The sequence below is a fragment of the Colletotrichum navitas genome (assembly GCF_030913465.1).
Source record: "Colletotrichum navitas strain CBS 125086 chromosome Unknown LY79scaffold_2, whole genome shotgun sequence".
Taxonomy (NCBI): Eukaryota; Fungi; Ascomycota; class Sordariomycetes; order Glomerellales; family Glomerellaceae; genus Colletotrichum; species Colletotrichum navitas.
In genome coordinates this window covers 1,508,013-1,528,403 of record NW_026850548.1, presented here as the reverse complement: position 1 = coordinate 1,528,403, position 20,391 = coordinate 1,508,013, and the positions used below count along the sequence as shown (strand labels likewise).

The 20,391-nt window shown below is 56.5% G+C and overlaps 5 protein-coding genes across 5 annotated transcripts; 1 reads left to right on the top strand and 4 right to left on the bottom strand.

Moving 5' to 3' along the window:
* Positions 1-520: 520 nt before the first annotated feature.
* Positions 521-1,049, bottom strand: LY79DRAFT_152027 (uncharacterized protein). Its single transcript, XM_060551061.1, has one exon. It carries the CDS (start codon positions 887-889, stop codon positions 611-613), a length of 279 nt encoding a protein of 92 aa, XP_060420390.1. The 5' UTR covers positions 890-1,049; the 3' UTR covers positions 521-610.
* LY79DRAFT_152031 (uncharacterized protein) lies at positions 1,001-1,522 on the bottom strand. The gene has a single exon (XM_060551062.1). It carries the CDS (start codon positions 1,382-1,384, stop codon positions 1,112-1,114), a length of 273 nt encoding a protein of 90 aa, XP_060420389.1. The 5' UTR covers positions 1,385-1,522; the 3' UTR covers positions 1,001-1,111.
* On the bottom strand, positions 1,523-3,969 carry LY79DRAFT_152025 (homeobox domain-containing protein). The gene is made up of 4 exons (XM_060551060.1): positions 3,192-3,969; positions 2,998-3,135; positions 2,238-2,935; positions 1,523-2,181 (listed from the first exon to the last, which is right to left on the bottom strand). Exons 1-4 carry the CDS (start codon positions 3,794-3,796, stop codon positions 1,661-1,663), a joined length of 1,962 nt encoding a protein of 653 aa, XP_060420388.1. The 5' UTR covers positions 3,797-3,969; the 3' UTR covers positions 1,523-1,660.
* A 1,521-nt stretch (positions 3,970-5,490) lies between these two features.
* Positions 5,491-6,156, top strand: LY79DRAFT_151999 (uncharacterized protein). Its single transcript, XM_060551058.1, has one exon. It carries the CDS (start codon positions 5,669-5,671, stop codon positions 6,029-6,031), a length of 363 nt encoding a protein of 120 aa, XP_060420387.1. The 5' UTR covers positions 5,491-5,668; the 3' UTR covers positions 6,032-6,156.
* A 1,679-nt stretch (positions 6,157-7,835) lies between these two features.
* LY79DRAFT_536133 (uncharacterized protein) lies at positions 7,836-8,728 on the bottom strand. The gene is made up of 2 exons (XM_060556570.1): positions 8,374-8,728; positions 7,836-8,318 (listed from the first exon to the last, which is right to left on the bottom strand). Exons 1-2 carry the CDS (start codon positions 8,520-8,522, stop codon positions 8,102-8,104), a joined length of 366 nt encoding a protein of 121 aa, XP_060420386.1. The 5' UTR covers positions 8,523-8,728; the 3' UTR covers positions 7,836-8,101.
* Between the last annotated feature and the right edge of the window lie 11,663 nt (positions 8,729-20,391).

Sequence of the window (20,391 nt, the reverse complement as noted above, 5' to 3'; positions counted from 1 at the left end):
ATTCCCTCCGACTCGAGGTCGTAGAGGAGGGGGAGGGGAGCGATCGACCATGGCTCCAATCCCTCACCCTAAAGCAGAATCACAGAAGAGTAACTCGCCGTGTCTTAGTCGCCGTTCGTCGCTTGAATCAGGCTCGCGCCGTCTCTGACGAGCAGAAGGGGATCCCGTTCCACCCCCCCCCCCTATATTGCCAAAGAACCACGACACGCGACCACTCTGGCGGTTCTGCGTGACAAGCGAATGACAGGACGGGGGGGGGGGGGGGGGGGTTCTACTACTGGTGATATCAACTGCGTGCGTGAGTGGCATGCGAAGCTGTCAATGACACGATCAAGGTTATGGATGATGCGCGAACCCTCCCCTTGGCGGGTCTTTTTTTCTGCCTTCTTTTTTTCTACCTTCTTTTTTTCTACCTTCTTTTTTTCTGCCTTGTTTTTTTCTGCCTTGATTTATTTTGACTTTTGTTGTTTCGTTACTTTTCATCTTAGAATATCTGGCTTCCTCCCCCCCCCCCCCCCCCCACACCTAGCATTCCCCTGCAGTCCTTTTTTCCCAATCGTCACCTCCGTCATGTTCTGGGGGTCCTCATGTATATACATACGTACGTAGCTTACTGAACCCTGGCCTTCCCCCTTCCTTTCACCCCAATGGAATCACATACGCAAACAAACAAAGACAGCGCAAGCACCCGGGTACCGCGCGAGACGACCCGAGTCTCCAGTATAGCAATTTTTAAATAATAATAAAAAAATTCAGAGAGAGAAGGAGGCGGGGATATGTGACAAGAAGCAGTATCAATGATGGGGAACGGGAGGGAAAACGTCCCCTCCCTACCTTTCTGAGTCGTGATGCTGTTGGTCAATGACCCCCCCCTCCCCGACGGTGACATAATGTGACGTGAAGTGAAGGTTATTCGGGGGGCCAGGAAGCGTGGGAGAGGCTAATGGTGTGGACGTGGCCGCCCGAAAACCCTAGATTGGCCCGGAAGGGAAGAAGAGGGGGGGGGGGCGGACACTCGTGGGCGGACTGTCGCAGTGGCAAGGTTCATCCCTAAGGTTCATCCTTTGGAAAGCAATGGCATCCAGTTACGTGTTGGGTAGGCGGGGGTATCTCATCGGGATATGACAACCCAAACAAGATACGTGATCCCGTTTAGGGGGGGAAGGCACACCGAGAGAACGGATGGATCCGGAGGACGCACGGAAATAGAAGAAAGGGTTCCCCTGTATACATATTTGGGATGAAAATGAATGGAAAAAGCTATGTGCATGTTTTTGTGAAGAGAAGAAACAAAGACCAAGCTTGGAAAGAAGAATGTCGTCAACAAGATGAATAGATAACAAGACGTGGAAACAAAAATACAAGCGCAAGAGAGTCGTGACATTGAGCAGCGCGCTCGCCCTTTCTAAAACATGAAAAGCAAATTGTTCCTCCGGATTCCCATAGAAAAACAAATAACCAATTCCGAACGTTCCATTCCCCCCTCCCTATATGCTCTCTGCCTGCCTTCCTTTCCTTGCTTCGCTCCAGGGTATCTTTTGACCTATTCAAATGCGTACGGTCTTGAAAGGGGATGAAAATAATGTTTTTTTTTGTCTTTCGTTCGTTCATTCGCTCATACTGGGCTCCCGTAGGCCTGGGGGCCGGGCGCAGGTCCGGATCAGGCCGGTGCTCCGCCCGAGTAGCTCCTTTGCCTCCTGAGCGCGGCAAAGTCGTTGCCGTAGTCATCGGCCCGCTTGGCAGGCTGGCTCTCGTGGTGCGTGGGCATCGGTCCGCCGCCGCCAAAGGTGTCGCGCATCGGGGTCCTCACGTTGGACGAGTTCATGCTGGCGTGGAAGGCCTGCGTGAAGTCGTGGGGGGCAGCGATCGGCGCGCTCATCTGAGGCATCGAATAGTCGTGGACGCCACCGGATCGGTTCCCGGGGGTGCGCGGCAGGGAGAAGTCGACGGGCGCCGTGAGCGGGGCCGAGGGGAAGCTGGAGGTGTAGGCGGTGGTCGTGGCGAATTGGGTCGAGATGCTGCGCGGCGCGGAGCCGTGGCTGGCAGACTGTCCCGAGCCGATAGAGCGGTACTGGTTGTGGAGGTCGAGGCCTAGAGTGCTCGACGACGCGCGGCTGCGGAGACGGGATAGCGGCCCCTGTGAGAAGCTCGAGTAGTTCAGGCTAGGAGGCGAGCCTGTGCCTATGCGATTGTTAGCATCTGTGGCCGCGGCGGCGAGATACGATGATGGGGCTTACCGGAGTACGAGCTCGACTCGTAGGGGAGACCGCTGCTCGATGGGCCGTTCACCTGCTCGGGCTGGTAAAGCGACTGTTGTCTTCCGCTGAGCGGGGGGCTTGCGCCGGGTCCGTGGTTGTATGTGTTGAAGTCAAGGGCGTCGCCCTTCCACGACATGCTGGAGCGCAGAGGGGACTGGATGTCCTGCCTCGACCGGGACATGGTTTCCCTCAGCTGAAGGGGCTGGAGAGAACGGCTCGGCTGGCCGCGATGCATGGACATGGAGTTCTCGACAGCGCCCTGGCGTGCAAAGGGGTTCGACGTCCGGGGCCCGGGGCCCATGGGCGTGAGGTGGCTGCCGTATCCGTAGCGGTGGTCGCCGGTCGAGCTGGGCGTCATGGGAGACAGGACGTCGGCGGTGTTCATGTTTCCCGCTGAGGCGAATCCGATGCCCCCGAAGCCGGGGCTCATGCCCGAGTTCGACATCTGCTCGTCTCCGCCGTCTGGCCTGCGGACGTCGACCATCAGGGGACGGATCATGTGGTCCGCGTACGACTGGGTTCCAAAGTTCATGGGCGACGATAGGGGCGTGCTGACGCCATGGACGGCACCATAGGGAGAGTGGAGTGCCTGGACGTTGTCAAAGTCGTCGGGGACAGCACGCATCTTGATCATGCGGTCCCGGTCATCGGCTGTGAGACGCTTGATCTTGGCGCGACTGGATGGGGTCATGAATCAGTTTCTTGTCGTATCTAGGACAGGTCGTGACGAAGTACTCACCGATTCTGGAACCAAACTTGGACTTGGCGGGGACTCAGCCCGGGAATCTCTCTAGACAAACGCTCTCTGTGAGCGGCATCAGGGTGTGGCTGCTTGGCGAACTCGCTCATCAGAAACCGTGTCTGCTGGTGTGTGAGACTGTCTTCATGTTAGCGCACTGGTTGCCGTGGGGGGTCTGTTCGTGGTCCACCAACCGGAATCGCTTCATCTTCCTCCTTGCCGCCGTACGCTCGGCAGCAGTCTGAGGGGTGCCGTCGCCGTCATCAAGCATGTCGTCGTCTTCAAGCGCGTCTTCATCTGACTCCTTGCTCGTGTTTGCTTCGTCGTTATCCATGCGAGCCGCGGCGGTCTCGGTCTCCTGCTCCGGGGTGGCCATCATCTCGGCGGCCTTCTCCAGGGGTTGCGATGCCTGACGCTGTTGCTGCTGCTGCTGCTGCTCTCGTAGCCTGTCTTCAGGCTCGTCCTCAGGGGTGGGCTGCTTCACCAGACGGAAGGCGGCGTTGTGCTCTTGCTTTCCTTGGCTGTGTGCCTGTGTGCGTGCGCTGGCAGGAGTCCGAGGCTGTGTGGATTCCGTAGACTCATCGCCAGCACCGTGCGCTTGGGAGAAGATGTTGTCCTCGGAGCTGGAGAGGTAAGTGTACTGCTGTCCCTGCCACTCGGGAGGCGTTGGCAAGGTGGTCTCGTACTGGTCGTCCGACATGCGTGGAGGAGTTGTGGGCGCCTTGTTGAGGGGGGTTTCAAATTTGCTATAAGACCAGTGGCTCTGCTCAGTGGTGTCGAACTGCCTGGAGACGAGCATTGGGAAGGATGGTGAGGGTGCAGGTTTATGGTGAGGGTGCAGGTTTCTGGAGATGCTGTCTTGTTTGGGGATGACGCAGAGACGGCTTGGGTCTCTTGGAGGTCGTCCTACAATGGCCGGCTCGAGGACAGACGGGGGTGGTCTGGGGAAGGAATGAAGCTCCAGCTTCCTTGACGAAGCTAATTCCAAGGTTGGATGAGCTGATCAGTGAAGAACCCAAGCAACCGATAGTGGCAATATAGGATAGTCGGGGATGATGAGTGGGTGTTGCAAGTGTAAACAAGGTGAGAGAGAGAAGGGCGAAGGCTGGCTCAAAGTGATGACGGCAAGTCTGGGAGTCTGGTCTTTAAGTTGGAGGGCCGAGACAGTCCTTATTATGCAAGTTGATCAAAAGAGTGAGAGAGTGATGTGTGGATGCGTCCAGGTGGTATTGTGAAGAAAGAAGAGAAGCTGATGAGGAAGGAAGAGAGAACTTGGCTACCCCGGGTACCACGAGGCAGGATCGATCATATATTGTACAAATTTGAGGGTGCGCCGAGTGATGGTATGGCGGGGTCGATCGACTAGGAGGCGTTACTGGGCCTGGAACCGGTAGGCCCCGTCGTGTATGGTAAGTAAGGCAGTACTGTTTGGGAAACCCTTGCCACATAGTACGGCAGAGGTGGAAATAATAGCAAAGTGTACGGCCATCCACACGGAGAAATGTCGAGGCTGGATCCGGACTGGACTGAGGAGAGACAGAGCAGGGCCAGCACGGGCAGCAGCAGCGGCGGCGGCGGCCACGACGGGCACGACGGGGGTTCGTCAAGGGCGTCCGGTACCTGACTGGTGGTGTCGAGTAGGGGGGAGGGGGGGGGGGGGGGGGGAGGGTACTGCGGTACTCTGAGGTGTGCTCGTACAGTCGCGGTGGAGAATGGACAGGTTGAAAGGGGACCCGATGCATGGTGGGAGGCTCGCCGACTCGAGTGAGAAAAGCCGCAGCAGCAGCTCATGTGCCCATGCCATCCATGTCATGACAGGCCATGCCAAGCTGGTGGGCATTTGGCATGGGGTGTCGAGCTTGCTGCTGTTCCTCGCCGCCGCCGTCGGTGTTGACGGCAGGCCCCCCAGGTCCCAGGCGGCTCCCCCGGCATAGACATGGGTGTGAACGAAGGTGTGGATTTGGGCAGATGTGGATATGGGTTTGGACGGGGGGACCAGGGGGGATAGACAGGAACAGTCAGTCAGTTGGTGGGGACAGCAGCAGCGGCAGTATCCATCATGTCGTTGCAAGATGCTCTGCTGAGCCACACGAGCATCTGTGCGTGGTGCACATGTGGTAAGGGTGGTGATATTTCTGTCCGCCGACGGCTCCTCCACCTTGTTCGCAAAGAAAAGAAAAAAAGTTGAGTAGTGTCATAGTACCATGTCTCTGACCATGGTACCTAGTAGAAAATAAATCCTTGGCCAAGCAAAGCCCTGGCGGGGGGGAAGGGGGGGAGGAGGGAGTATGCTCGTTGAATGTGAGCGACGGCCAGACAGACGGGCAGATAATGGTAGTGGCAGCTATAGCCCACCAGGACTTGGCATTAAGATCTTCTGCTGAATGGCGCGACCTGGACCGTGTTGAAAGCTTCCAATTAAGACGGCAGATTTGCTGTCAGCAGCGTACCATAAGAGCAGAGCAGACGACGCCTCCGGCAAGACGGGGTCACCTTGTCTGCAGAGGAACAGAACAGGCAGGCCGTAGCCAATGCCTAAATCAGTCAGTACCTACCCTGCCAGGGCGGTTTTGCAGAGACTGACACGGGGTCAGGCGGGCTCCCCTTCTGTGATAGCTACCTCCATCTCAGGATCAGGCACAGGCATATACAGGTAGGTATCGGCATTGGCATGGCACGTTGTTGTATCATCCCAGGAACGGCCGAACATGTCGGCCAAAATAAACCAAATCTGGCGATACGGCTGTACATTCCCTTCTGGGATCTCTGGGGTCCCTCCCCTCCAAGGGACCGAACCCAGCGTGATTGCACAGGACTGCAGCCCACCCCGACATCCAGCCCATTGCCTCCCGGGGCGACAACCAGGCAGAGGAGCTCTTGCGTCGACCATAGTGAGAGAGATTGGGGGGGAGAGGTGCTCGGCGAAGAAGGGAATCAAGGAGCGAGAGAGGGCATCTCGGCTGGGATATCGGGATGCTGCTCATTGGGCCTCTGCGACATTAGTTCTGTATCGACTCCACGGATGAACGCATGACCGTTGCCGAGGCCCGGCCGAGGCCACTACCAATGGGAAAAAGATTATCGATTAAAAGGAACAGGGGGGGGGGGGTGGTTGTTGTTCTTGTTGTTGGTGACTCTCCCGCCCGCCCACTGTCTGTCCACCTGTCTGTCGCTGACTTGTAGGTAGGTGCTAACAGCCTGAGAAGAAGACAATGGGCGCTGGACGTTGCGAGGGAGGGTGTGGGAGGAAGCGGAACGGCAGCGGTGGAAGGGTAAGGGGTGCGGCTATTGAGTTGGCCGGCGAGAGACCAGGAGTGGGGAAATCTGGTGGGGGAAGAGAGGGAAAAAGAGTGTGAGGGAGGAAGTGAGCAAGGATGGGCGGTAGTGTGTCAGTTGCAAGGGGAGGCATGACGGTGTGTCAGAGGATCCTTCTCTCGCGAAATGCGGCGTACGAGACGCCGCAGCGGCAGCATCGCGAGTGTGTGATGACGAGAGAGTGATGGAGAGAGACAGACTTCTGGCCGATGGACGGGAACCCGCGACAAGTGCAATGGGAGTTCTGTACGAGATGGGCCGAGAACTGGGGGTTATGGAGACGGGAGACACGGGTGATGCAGGGGGCTGAGGTACGTTTGCAGCCATACACACACACACACACACACTCTCTCTCTCTCTCTCTCTCGCTTCGATCGGCGACCCTCTCTCAGATATGGGCGAGGCAAGGGCAGATATGCAGGCAAGGGCAAATATGCAGGCCAAAAAAGGCAGAAATAGATGACGCTTTTCGAGGCGATGGTGCAGGGAGAGAACAGGCTGCCCATGGGCCATGTTGGTGCTCAAGTTTGACTCTTTTCTACATTCTCTCCTTCTCAAGCGGCTGCACCCTGTACGGCCATGTTTTGGTGCATGGAAAGTAGCAGGAACGCGCATGTGTCTCTCCTGCATCTTGCGTGCAGCGGCACGCAGGCACATAGGAGACGGCACAGAAAACGAGAAGGAGGACTCGAGGATTCGGGGAGAGTGGGAACAAGGCGGGATGGATAGGTGGTGGGACACGGGAAAGAAAGCATATGTTCACGCCTTCCCGGCTCTTCCGCCAGGGGAGAGAGACAGGCGGTTCCAATCAAAGTGAAGGCGCTCAGTACCCGATACCTACTACCTAGTAGCAAAGAGCTGGTTTTCTGTGCAAGGAGAAGCTGTTATCGGGACGGACAACAGAGACAGAGGGAGTCGACGAGGGATTGATCTACCTGCAATTTCGTGCCTGCCGAGTGCGATGAGTTGCGCGCCGTGGTTGGCTGCGAAACAACCCCCTTCTCTTCCCCAGCGAGCGCCCGGCGTTTTCTCCGCGGAGTGAGATAATCAGCCCGCTGAACCAAACTCGGCCTGTCGACGATGTGGCAACACCCAGGTTTGGGGTTTTCTCGCCCAACCTGGGTACCCAGGCATGTGAAGCGCACGATTTGAAGGTGCACTCATCGTTGTTTTCTTCCCTTTTTATTTCTTTTTGGCGCCGGGAGCGTCTGCCGCGATCGTAAATCATGGGAAAAAGAAATGAAGAGAAGGGATACCGGGTGGTGGGAGTGAAAAACAGGGAAGTATTGTGAGGAAAGCAGTCAGATTAGCCTCCGGGCATGTTTTGCACTTGCAGCAAGCCTATGCACGGAGGCCTTCTGTTCTTTTTTTTTCCCTCCCCCCATTCAAAATTTAATTGATTCTTTTGTTCTGTAAAATGGATGCATCTGGACTACTAAATCCGATCTTTGAAAAAGAGCATTGCGCCCAATACTCTCCATCACAGACGATGATAGCGGATTCGATTTTCCTGCAACCTTCTCTCTTCCTCTCTCTCTCTCTCTCTCCCCTCTGACGACCAAACCGGCAGTTGAGAAAGAGACTGGAACAATCCGCCGGGGGAGGGGGGAGCATAGGCAAGCGTGCGTGCGAAGCCGAACACAGGCCTGGTCCGGCCCGTCTGCGCAAGCCCCCCACACGCTCCTGTGATTTAATAAGAGGACTAGACATGGCTAATTCCTTCAGAAATTCAAAAATAAAAGACAAGGAGGGGGGGAGGGATGAAAGACAAGAACCTTGCCATGCCACTTCAATCTATGCCGGGCTGAAGAGGTGCCTTGGTTGTCAATGCCGTGAGGCGGGTGGTGACGTGCGGGAGAGAGGCACAACCTCCCACTGGACTGACTACACAATGGTGCGAACGCCGGGCGTCAGGGCCGCGAGCAGGGGGCACCCGGTCCTTTACGCGGCAAGACTGATCTTGGTTGTAGACCAGAGAAGAAGAAAAAAACGCATCTCCAAGTAGAGTACGGACGCCGACCTGCAAGCATCGGATGCGTGGGTGCGTTGCTGACGGTACAGACTGAGCTACGCACAAACAAGGTTTGACCCAAGGCGGTACCATCATCTCCATTCGTCTCCACCCCCCCACCAGGGAACCCGCCCAGCGAATTTTGAGAAGGAAAAAAAAAAAAAAAAGGGAGCCGTAATGTCCGAGGGAAAGGCAGCATGAGAGAGACAGAAAGCTAAGAAAAAGCAGCGTCGCAGCGTTGTAGCGGGCGAGACTATGGGGTTTTGGTGGGTAATGGGTAGGGTATGGGATTGGGGGGGCCTGGGAGGGAAGTGGAGGGTGAGAGAAGGGGGGCGTCAGTTGGAAAGCTGCCCGAACGAGCCGTAGGCTGAAATCCCCTTACTGTTTTTTTTTGTTTTTTTCTTGTGCTGCTATGCGTGCAATGTACGATGCGCGATGCGATGCCTTCCCGCCATGGGCCTTCCATACCCTTTCCCCCGGTGGGGTTAGCGGTACATCTCGTCCGCCCGTCGACACGGCTCGGCCTATTCGCCAAATGGTACCGAACCTGCCGATCACCTCGCCTAGGCACGCAGGTAACCGCTTGCTGTAGTCAGTGTATTCAGTACTACCTAGGTAGATAGGTATGCTCGACGAATATGTGTGGCCCTCGTTCAAGAAGGAAGACCGAGAACAACGCACCACACACAAGGCGGCCGCTCATACCCCATCTGCCGTGGGGCCCTTAAAGCCCTGCTGAGAGATTAGAGATTAGAGCGGCTCATTCCATCTCATCCATTTGCAGGACCAAGATTCCTCGAGACATGACAAGACGCTGACTAGAGGTTGTGCAATCGGGGATGATGCAGCGAGCGTTATGTAAGGGGGGAAATCCCTCTCGGTCATCGGATGAAAGGTCGTTAACTCGTGCTGCATGCGTCGAGCGGCAGCCTATGTGCACGCATAAGGTAGTATTCAATGCACAGATACGTAGCGGCGTGTATGCTACAGACTTTTGGCATTCAGGCTCGGAACCAAGGAGGCTGACCGACCGAGGCTAGAAGGAGAGAGAGAAACCGGCAATGAACAGCGAAGATCTCTCTGCGAGAGACGACCCTACGAGCCAACCAGAGGTCGTCCTGAGCGGCAGGTGCGCATCACACGCTCTTCGCACTCCGCACCACCTCATCACCGACCAAACGGCAGGAACCAGAGACGAGGCAAAGGGGGGGGGGGGGGGGTGGGGGGGAGGAGCGTGGCAGTACCGGTATTTCAGGTCCGCTGCACTGAACCTTCCTTCTTCTGGTGCTGCTGCTACACACTACTGTTGCTGCATGTTGCTGCTGCCGTCAAATGTCCGTGCTCCGATTTGGCCGTAGAAGCCTTCCATATTCCATATGGCAGGCATCGTCGGCGCGAGGACACGAGCCGTGGTTTCATGCTGTGCTGGGGTATCCCCTGCAGCCGAGGGGACATTGTCGGTCCGTAGTCGTGTTGGAGGGCGGGAAGGAGAGCCATTTTGACCCCGAGGGGGGGGGGATCACCTCCTTCGTCATCCTGGGGCGACGGGTAATCAGGGCAGTTTAGGTAGGTACTGGGGAGAGAGCCCACTCGCCCGCATCACATCACCCGAGGTGGAATGAGATGCGATGCGACGCGCAACGCGGTGGGCAAAGACAATTCCCCAAGACATGGACAGAGATATCGCTCAGAACGTAAGACAACGACGGGACCGCATACATGGTAGGATAAGCGAAAGGGACCAGCCTGCTGCGTGTCAATGACGACTACACTGCGGCTTCCATGCCTTCACGGCTCTCGCTCGTCAATGCCTATCTACTACAGGTAGGGTGACACATACACATCCACACCCATCCCTCCAACTACCAGTTCCGTACTGCACGCGTGGAATATCTGTAAGGATGGTGCCCGGGGCAAGACAAGTATAAGACAGCAGCACAGGGGAAAATAAAGAAAAGCATGCCTTGGCCGGAGAGTGACTTCTCTTCGTTTCTTGCCACTAGATCGACTGCGATACGGTCCACCGCCCTCTTGCACGTGTCCCCGTTGAATCGTCGTCAAGCTGCGGTCCGAGATGCCAAAGCGATAAGATTGCGTAGTCTCACCGTTCAGATCTCCAGCTTCGTTATTTCGGAAACGGTCCGGTCTCCGGAACGAGAGGCGGCCCAAAAGAACGTGAATCCGAGCAGGTGGGGGAGAGAGAGAGTGTGTGTGTGTGAGTAGAAGGGCGACCGGGGGGAGCGCGGTGGGGTGGATGTTCCTCCTGTTTTTTTTTTTTCTTCTTCCCTCCTTCCTTTTCGTGATGGACCGTCTCCCCTTTCCCTTTCATTCCTTCCCTTTCGTTCTTCCTAGAGGGGGGGGGGGGAGGGTCTTGGTCTCGGACTCGCCCACAGGCAAGCGCGGCCTCGGCTCCCCTTTCCCTTTTCTTTCCTTCCCTTCCCTTCCCCACATTAACTAGCGGGCTCTCGTCATCGGAACACAAACCGACAGAATGGCCAAACGTTGAACGGTGTGGGCTGGCGACGTGTGGATTGCAATCGTGCGGCGGCCGAGTCCTCTAATCTCGCTCGCAAGATGGAGGAAGGCATCAGGCATCATCTCCGTGGCCCGCTGAGCCATACAGAACCCGTGGTGGGGAGGACAACTACCTACTAGTAGACTGTCATCTATGTACTGCGTATGTAGGGACCAGGAAGGCACGACGACGGGAGCATCCTGGCATCTAGGTTTGTGTCCTCTGCCGCGTGCGTATCCTCAATGCAACCTCTGCCCCTCCAGTACATTTTGAATTTTTTAATTTTTTTTTTAAAAAAATTTATACTTCCCTGGTTTCTTTGCTTCCTTCTGTATCGTTCGTTCGCTCGCCGCCCAGCCATGGCTGGCAGGCGGCGGGCCCGGGTTGTCCATGCCTGCGTTGATCCCCTCCAAGGGCCCAGCTCGAGATGAGAGGAACGGGTGATGAGCGTCGGGTACCAGGGCCATCCCATGAGATGGACGGGATGGAGGGGGTGTGTGCTTGATTCGCGGGCACCACACCACGTTGATCAATGCAAGCTTCTTTCTGCTTGCCTGCTTGCTTGTTGGCCTGCCCTGCTTTTGCTTGCGCGCTCTCTGCCGTCTTCGTCTGCTTGCTTCACCCGCCTGCGTCTTTTATTTTTTATTCCTGCAGCTTTGCGGATCAGCTGGTTTGCTTTGGGAGGCCCCCGGGTCCTCTTGCCCTCGGGAGAAAAGTGATGTTTGAGGCTGGGGACAGGGCCATTGAGAAATTCGATCGGGTGAAATGTCTATCGTGGACGAATCACCCGTCCGTCTATCCGCACGGAACTTGCCTCGGCACTACATACAGACAAACGACCTACCTATCACGCAAGTCTGCTCGCCGGCCGTTGGAGCAGCCCGCTCGCGGGCCACCTGAAATCGGGTTGATCCATCAAGGCCCAAGGCATGTGTACCTACTATAAGTCGGGGGCCGGTGGACGCTAGCCGCCGGGCCATCCTTCCCAACAAGAGCAGAGGGAAGGAACAGGGCAGAATGGGCAGGAGGGCAAACGGAATAGCGCCCAAATCTACCGGCTGTCCCCCCAATTCGCTCATCAACTTGACACAAGGTCCAGTCTAGTGATGCCCGACCCTTTCCCAGATCCCAGACATTTCTTTCCACTCTGGATATCAATCGTCAGGTCAGTCGCGCTAGAGGGAACAGAGAGTGACGATAGATGCCTAAGGTAGACAGATTCAAGACGTTCCGACAGCGCGGCAACCGTGGGGCCAGCTGGACCCGGTCCAGCGCTGCTGCCCTTTCGTCCAAACTTGCCCGCCCCGCGCCCTTCACGGTCGTTAGAACCTGTCTCGGCTGGTTCTCTCTCTCTCTCTCTTTTTTTCTTCTTCTTTTTTCTGCCCCTTCCCCCCCGGTCTTGCTTTTGCGTACCTGCATGTCTTGAACTATTACATCACGCACACCACCTACCGTATGGTGCATTATCCAGCCCACATTGATCCAGCGAGGCGGGTACTTTGTTGGCGTGTCTCACTTGCCATGCCGTGTGGAATTGCAGGTGCCTTGCTTCAGTGATGCGCGTTTGCATCGTCGCCCAGGACTTGGGATGATCGCGATCAGTCTCGACCACCTTCCCCTCACCCCCTCCCCACCCTGGCTAAGTGGTTTGATCTTGGTTTTGATCTGCCGATATCGTCGTTCGTCGCGGCGGCCGTCACTTGGGGAATTAATTGCTAGACTGCTAGAGAAACCTGGGTGGGTCCTCGGCAGTTGGGGCTGGTATCCAGCTGCGGTGCATTCATTGCAAAGTTTATGGAAGCACTTGCCTTGGCAGGGGTAATTAGACGATATTGGCCAATAGGCCTTCCGACAAAGGCAGGCTCAACTCGACGGGTTCGTGAAGGGGAAACCAAAATCTACTTGCCTGTCTCTGCTTAGCTACAAGGAGCGAAGGCAGCAAGCAGGGTAGAAGCCGGAATGGGCGGCCGGACTGTCCGTCCATGCAGGAAACAGACCCAGTAAGTTTGTGCCGGCTCTACCATCTGCAAAACAAACTCAAAAGAGTTTGTCCCCGAGTGCGCGCGCGCGCGCGTGTGTCTGCGTGGGCATGCTTGTGTTGTGTGTGCATGTGTGCGTGTGTGAGATTCTCGCGCAGACATGGGTGCTGCTACCCGCGACAGCTTGCTTCTTCCTGATACCCCCCCTCCATCGACCCCGTCTCCCTGCTATCACATCTTAAAAAGACATTTCGTCAATGCAACGAGTTGCGGCACTGCTCGTGTACTGCAATCAGTAACGGGGCAAAGAGAGAGCAGAAAGTGGTCCACCCCTTCGGGATGTGGCGGCAGCGGACCAGCCAGTCAGTCAACGACGCAGGTGCCGACCGCACCGTCGCCGCCAACCCGCCAACAACAGCGCAAACCCCCGCTCGGCACTGGGAAAAGCACCTAGCGCCGCCGTCAGCGCCGTCCCTTTCGCGGCCCCGTCCCTCATACAACGCTATGCGCAAGTACAGACGCGCGGCGCATACCCACAGACAATAGACAGGCCTTGCCAAACGGGATATGGATCGAAGAAACTCCATCAACCGCATTTACCGCCAAGCGATTGACAACCCACTCTATTCGAGGCGCACGCACAGAAAATAGCAATTTGGGGGGTCCACCGTCCAACCCGCAGCCCGCGAAGCGAAGCGTACAGTGGTCTGTGCCCGCTAGGCAACCTAGAGCCAACGGTGAGCCGCAGGCTAATATGAGTATGATACGAGCAGGTAGCCGCGTTGGCCAGGTACAATAGCAGCCAGAGACGCCAGAGGTCGGCATCATCGAGGTAGTGGTGCTACTGCTGTGCTTGAGTTACAGGATGAACAGACGGGCGAGCGGGCATACAGATTGTGCACAACGGTCGTAGAAAACTGGTCGAGGCTCATCAGGCGACTAGTGACTGGCAGGTGCGATGTGGGTGTGATATCGCGTCTAGAAAGTAAGTTTGGCGCTTCTGCTACTACATAGTAGCCCGCCGACGGCATGGGTATGATCGCCATCCCCACGAGTGTGCGCATGTTCGCGCACCCCGTGAGGTCGGCATCGGTTTGCCGTCCGCCCTGTTATTGCTACCTATAGATGGTAGGTATTATCTGCGGAGCTATACTATAGGCAGACCCTGACCATGCTCGCAAAGCTCTCTCGGCGCCGGTGGATCTGGGGGGGTAGCCTATGAATAGGCATCGAGGGTTGCAGCGGCATCGGGGTCGCCATCTCCTTCCCTCTTGAGCCAGCGCAGGTGGAGCCGGACGATGTCACGGGGATAGAAGCTGGCGATGGCGATGTGCGCAGCGGAAGTTGCTTGCGTAGAGAATCTAGGTGTTGCATGTTGCGAACAAGTGCAACTTGCCTTCGTGGGCCATCGACAAGCAGCAGCGATGAAGCTACGACCGATGGAGGAACCGTTGGGAGCTCGGACCATGACATCTGAGCTTTCAATCGCCTGAGAAACTGGAGAAGGGCGGTTTGGTACCTGTTTGAGCGGCAAGTACTTGTCAAACTCAATTAGGTTCTGAGGCTAACGACCGTTGGGTACATGGCATCTCCGTACCATATCCCAGTCGTGGCTCAATGGCGTTCGGGAAGTCTTTTGAGTTTCGTGCTCGAGCGAGATGTCGGATTGCGACCTTGTGCGACACGGGGGCGTGTTCAAGCACACGACAGATGACAGGTGGCAGGTTTGCTCGTCACACCAGTGACGGGTCGAGCTGGTTGGTTGGTGCGGCTGCAAGGCGGACAGGGCACACCCCTCGACAAGCTCTGCGTTTCCCACTACCGGCCGGTGCTGAACCCCCGACTTTCCCTTCCAACAGGCGGGGGGTTGAAAGGGGCAGGGATAGCGTTTGTTGCGTTGCGCGTAAGAGGAGGGGGTCATCGCGCCGCCGAGAGCGACGGCGTGCATATCTCCTTGGTGTCCAACAAAAAGTCTTCAGCACACATGCGTGCGATGGGCACGGTCGAGTGTCCCATCAAGCTGTCATTGGCAAGTTCGAATGACCTGATGCGGACTCAGTGATGTGCGCCTGGGTGGGGCCCAGGGACCCGAAGACGAGATGAGATCCAAGGACCACAACGGTTGGCGTTACTGGTCCCATGGCCCGCCAAGGGTCTGGGCCAGTTTTGCAATTGCGGTGTGTGCGGACAGCGCTGACCGCAAAGCGTTCCTGAGTATGCGGAAGATGCCGCGCATGGGGGTCACTGTCTTGAGGGGCAGAGAGACCGCCGAATGAGGAAATTCCAGAGAAAGTCTGCGGCATCACGGAGTGGATATCTCGCGAAGCTAGACCACAGAACCGGGATCGAAGAGCTCGAAGCTGGCATGCCGCCGCCAGCGCTGCTATTGTTGTTGCTCTTATTGCTGATCTTATTACTGTTGTTAGTGCCGGTGCTGGATTGCTGGGGGCAGAGCAAGAGGGTAGGGGTTCCTTGGGAAGACTCTGTCGTGCATGGTGATATCGGCCATGATACGGTGTGATGGGGACCTGTTCCCAGCCGTCGGGCAACTCAAGGTTCGAAATGTCCGTGGCTCGTACATAGTAGTGATATTCCGTACAATGCGAGTCCCTTCCTTTCTCACCACCCACGCCTTCCCGGGGATGGGGATGACGGCCTGGGGGCATGGAATGAGGTAGGGGAAGGCGGGTCCGATAAAACGCAAAATTGAACTAGCAGCTAGATCATCAAAGGACCCCGGCTGAAGCAGACGTCTCGTCTTGAAAGATCCTCCTCTCCGAAGACAGAAAAAAAAATGAAGATGAAGAAGAAATAAGTCTCACCGCTGATGTTTGACCCTCTTGTTTTCCTCGCCTGCTTTCTCTCCTTCCCTCACCCCACCGCGCCCACGTTACCGGAATGGCCCCGCGTGGTATTCGGTCGTCGGCGCAATCGCTCCCGTTTTGAGGGGCGTCCGTGACGGGATACGCAGCCGTGCGGGACGCTGGCCCCGGCCACCGTTGCAGTGTCGTGGACTCTTTTTTTTTGCCTTTGAGGGGGCCAGTGACCAGCTGGGAGATCAAGAGGCGGGTAGGGTTTTGCGGTTCGCGTACCTACATCGAATGCGGTTTAGCCTTAGGTAGGTGTCCAGCCGCGAAAACCCATATCCATCTACTAGTAGGGGGCCAGATCGTGCAGGTGGGTCTATTAGACTTGTCCTGTCCATTTCTTTTGCTTTTAGCCAGTCGGTAAAACCGTGGAAAAGGACAGAGAGGAAAGGTGGGTCCTTCCTGGCACCGGACTGACCAAGGGTGCCGATCGGACGGTATTAGGTAAGGTGGGTATCCTGGTGGGGACAGCAAGGTTGGAGCCCACCCAGGTGGTCGGTCCCGTCAGGAAGTCCCCGCCGGGCGCCTTCCCGGGCACCATCGAGAAGGGTCGTTCCCACAAACACACACCGAGCGAGAAGCGAACCAGCAGACGGCCAAAGACTTTGACCGCCCTCTGGTCTTGCTCTTATTGGTTCTTACTGTTTTTCGATCAAAATTGATCGCTGGCCCCGAGCAAAACATGCGCTACCCGCTCGCCGACGACGTTATATCGCGGCGCAAATGACTTACGGCGGCCGGCTCACTTGATCCGGCGACCGATACCCATATTCCGACCACAAGGGCACATTGCAGCCCGCACGGGCTATTGGTGAGACACAGACACCTGTCATGCCCGCTCTAGGACGACGAGACGGGTTTTACTTGACGCCATTTGACATACCACCATCGTATTGTGGAGGCGGAAACGTTTTGTTGCATCTCGTCACCGAGATGGTGGGGGGAGGTCTGGTGTCGTGGCTATTATCGCCGACCCGGACATACTATGTATTCCTACGAGGTCATTCACCCACATGGCCAGGTCACTTGACGATGACAGAGACAGACACCCGACCGACGACGTCGCCTCATTCGTCGTTTTAGTCATCGGGGCCGACTCTGGTGTAGCAGGAATGGCATACGCCAGCCATACTAGGAGTATCATCGCATTCCTTTTTTACTTTCGCCTCGCATCGCACTGCGCCGTCCCGTCTTCCTCCAGATCACGGATGACCTGTCGTCAACTCAGACGAGAGAGACTCAAGTCAACACGACGCGCGAGGAGCGTGGCAACGGTGCATCGATTCGAGTCGAGGGCTACGGATCCGGGCAATTTCGGCCTTAATTTCTGGAAGCCTGTAGAGTGTCGTCTCATCAATCGCCACCACAGGGCTGGTTCATGCGGTTAAGAGATATGGTCTAAACTCTATTATCGGCGGCGTCCGTCATTCACGACGACTCAGATGTCGGTCGCACGACGGCGGTCGGGGAAATCAACCACACGAATCATTGACGAATAGATAGACAAGCACTTACGGTCATCGACACGTTCGGATGCCAAGGTGCTTGACCTGCGGGAGAAAGAGTTGGCAAGGAAATTTTCAGTTTACCTCGAAGGGACTCATTGGGCGCCCCACAGCGTGTAGGGATGGCCGAGTCGAGGTTGAAGCTAACGGCGGGCGGGCGGCTACTATTACTTAGCAGAGCGGCGAAGGGCCGGCGGATGCTATGTGCCGATATCCGGACAACAGGGCACACTGATGCTCGCTTGCATCATTACAATCACCACCATCGTGTAGGTATTCGATTTTAGCTCACGTACGTAACAAGTGGTACACCGTGCAATAGTGCCTAGCCGCAATGGACTCTGTACCTCGGTAACAAGTGGTACCCGATCACCGCACCCGCAGACGCGTCCGGTTCCGCCTCTGCGGCCCTGGAAACCGCATGATTTTCGGGGAATTGGAAGGGGGCCAAGGTGTCTGTAGGAGATGGCCCGTACTGTTTGGGGATAATTGACGGTCTGGGGACTTCTTTTTTACGAGCATCGTACCACAGCGACGCTGGGGATCAGACGAAAAGGGCCGGAATGCTTGTCACGGAAAGCAAGGTTCGAGATTGCAGTTGTCAGGACGAGGCCCGGCCAGGCCCTAGACCCCCCGGTTGGCGCTCGCTCGCGCTACAGGGACATGAGAAACTGCCGGCGGCCGGTATATGAATACATCCACCAGTCAGTCGGACTTTTGCATCACTGCCGGACCCTCTTCCTGTTTGACTAAGGCATTCCGGGCTATAGTGTTATTTGGCGCTTGCTTTTCCCGCTGTTCATCCCGGTTTCCCCTTTTATCCCAGCCCTACTCCTCCTACTCATCCCACACAAGATGAGCCGAGGCAAGGTTTGTTAGTGTTGGGGTGTTGTGAGCGCCTGTGCGTGGGCGTGTCGTGCCGCACGGGTATCTCAGGGTATGTAGTGGCGGCGGGCATGGAGCAGGGCCCGCCGTCCGCCCTCGATTTCCTTCTCGTGTACGGAGTATGGCCATCATCGGTGAAGCACGGCGGCTCCTTGCAGCAAAGCGAAATGCGATCCTCTAGGCTGGATGCAGGCAGAAAACCCGCCGCCCCCTTCCCCCCGGGCCCCTACCGTTCCCGGTTATTTTGTCGACCAAGAAGTTGGAATAGTGTAAACAAGGGGCGAATGAATACAGATAGAGCGACGGGAGATGAGCACATGAGAGACAGAGAGAGAGAGTGTATGTAGGCGCCCCACGGACGAGAAAATAAAATAACGACAACGTGATGGATAAAATGAACGAACATAATGCCGTGTGCCTATGCGGCCTTGACTAAGTGAAAGTCGAAGCCGGGCACCTGATTTGTCCTTGCTTGAATCTTGGCGTCCATCGCGTGGTCCCACCCAGCCGTTCCCCTCCCCCCCGGGTTCCAGCTGCGCTTGTTGTGGCCGTCTGCACCTTAGCCTGCGGGTACCATGGCGCTGTAGTGTGTCGCGTTGCTTCGCTGGCGCTGCTGGTGCTGTTGGTGGTGCTATTACAGTATCCAGGTACGGATACTTAGCAGATTGTCGTTAGCCTACCTAATTGGCGTTGTTCCAAAGCGTGTACTCCGTACCCAGGTAGGTACCGTAGTGGCTGCTTGGATACCTAGGGACTTATGTGCTGGGAGAAACAGGGGTCGGATACCGGCCAAAGCAGGAAAATGCCGGCTGGTGTTGTTGACCGCCTGCCACGGTTGGCCTAGTGAGTTAGAGCCGGCTATCTCGTATGAGCTAGCGCGTTTTTTTAGTGTTATTCGAACCTGCCGAATACCTGCTCAGATACGGCAGTGCTGTTAGTGCCGCTCGTGCTGGCTGCATTGTGCCTGGTGCCTTGCACCCACCCAACGTTGGTCGCTGGACTGACTGGGTACCGTGTGGGGAACTTGATAATGGGGCCGATTCAAGGGGCCAACTAGCGCGGATGTACTCTTGCACCTAACTTGAGCAGGTGAGGTACCTACCGGGTACCCCGTCCCAGTTTGTTACCTGTCTTCTCTCTTCCCCTTCAGCCCAGCTAAGCTAGTTTACCTTGCTGCTGGCTTCGGCAAAGGCGCGCGTTAGTGTCTCTTTTTAGCAGTGCGCATCTTAAAACCCCCAATTATGAGTCGCAGCCGTCAAGCATGTCCAGCCCAGCCAGGCTCGGCTCAGCCCAGCATGTCCTGCAAGCAGGGCCCGAGGCGAATCACGACATGGCGAGGCGGGCGTGGTGGGAATCGCGCCTCATGGCGCGTCGCGCATAACACACACGCACACTCGCTATTGTATCGCCCAGCTCGGCATGAAACCGCCGACATTGCATCGTCACATTCGCCCTGCCTTACACAGTACCTATTTATTCTGCTATGTGCGTGCATCGCCTCTCGAAAGCTTGGGTGCATCATGCGGCGGGCCACCTGGCTGCACCTGACCGCCCTTGGTTTAACCTTATGTTTGGGCCATTAGTCATTCGCCGCATCCTGCTCCCCCTCACCTCTTCAAGGTTGACTTGAGACGATTAACGTCTGAAGACCTCTGTGGTTCGTGTTTTAACAGACCACACCTTGCCACGACGGCATTCCCGCGTCACATCATTGTTTACTCTCTCCCCGTCCCATTGCAGTTTCGTCCGATCACCATTCCTGCTGTACCATCCACTTCTTTATCAGCTCACATGTGCGATCATCTTGGTAGCCCACTCCTCCCTCCCTGTAATGCTGGTGGTATCTACAATGCTATCTATCCACGATGGTACTATGGCATGCCCACCCACCTCACCATGCCAGCCTATAATACTATATATGGTTGGAAATAGCAACAGTCGGCTAATTTTACATGCCTTTTGGGGTCCGTCTCAGCCCAGTTCTCCTCTAAGCGACCTGACCATCCCCGCCCTGCGCCTGAGTCTGTCCGTCGTGGCACCGACGATCGAGACGCCAACCACGTGTGCCCGCCCATGGTCTTTCGTTGGCGAGCGCCCATCCCGTCGCCTCGTGTTACATCCGGGCTCCTCGGCGTCCTATAGCCCTCGTCTGGTATCAGGCCCCCCTCCCATCGCGCACAGGTGTACCTGCAGCTGGCAACCCACGGCGAGTTTGACAACTGACAGACGAGTTTGACAACACGACCTAGCTACCGGGACGGCCGTTGCCCCGTGCTCCCATTTACACTTTCCGAGTTGTACGGAGTAATGGCTGAAG

Bases quoted from the DNA above. Each gene is read 5' to 3' on its own strand.
- LY79DRAFT_152027 (XM_060551061.1), bottom strand. From the start codon at position 889: ATGTCACCGTCGGGGAGGGGGGGGTCATTGACCAACAGCATCACGACT.
- LY79DRAFT_152031 (XM_060551062.1), bottom strand. From the start codon at position 1,384: ATGTCACGACTCTCTTGCGCTTGTATTTTTGTTTCCACGTCTTGTTAT.
- LY79DRAFT_152025 (XM_060551060.1), bottom strand. From the start codon at position 3,796: ATGCTCGTCTCCAGGCAGTTCGACACCACTGAGCAGAGCCACTGGTCT. The intron at 3,136-3,191 runs GTTGGTGGACCA...ACATGAAGACAG, and splicing joins AGGAAGATGAAGCGATTCCG to TCTCACACACCAGCAGACAC. The intron at 2,936-2,997 runs GTGAGTACTTCG...GACCCCATCCAG, and splicing joins CAAGTTTGGTTCCAGAATCG to TCGCGCCAAGATCAAGCGTC.
- LY79DRAFT_151999 (XM_060551058.1), top strand. From the start codon at position 5,669: ATGGCACGTTGTTGTATCATCCCAGGAACGGCCGAACATGTCGGCCAA.
- LY79DRAFT_536133 (XM_060556570.1), bottom strand. From the start codon at position 8,522: ATGCTGCCTTTCCCTCGGACATTACGGCTCCCTTTTTTTTTTTTTTTT. The intron at 8,319-8,373 runs CTGTACCGTCAG...CGGCGTCCGTAC, and splicing joins TTGTTTGTGCGTAGCTCAGT to TCTACTTGGAGATGCGTTTT.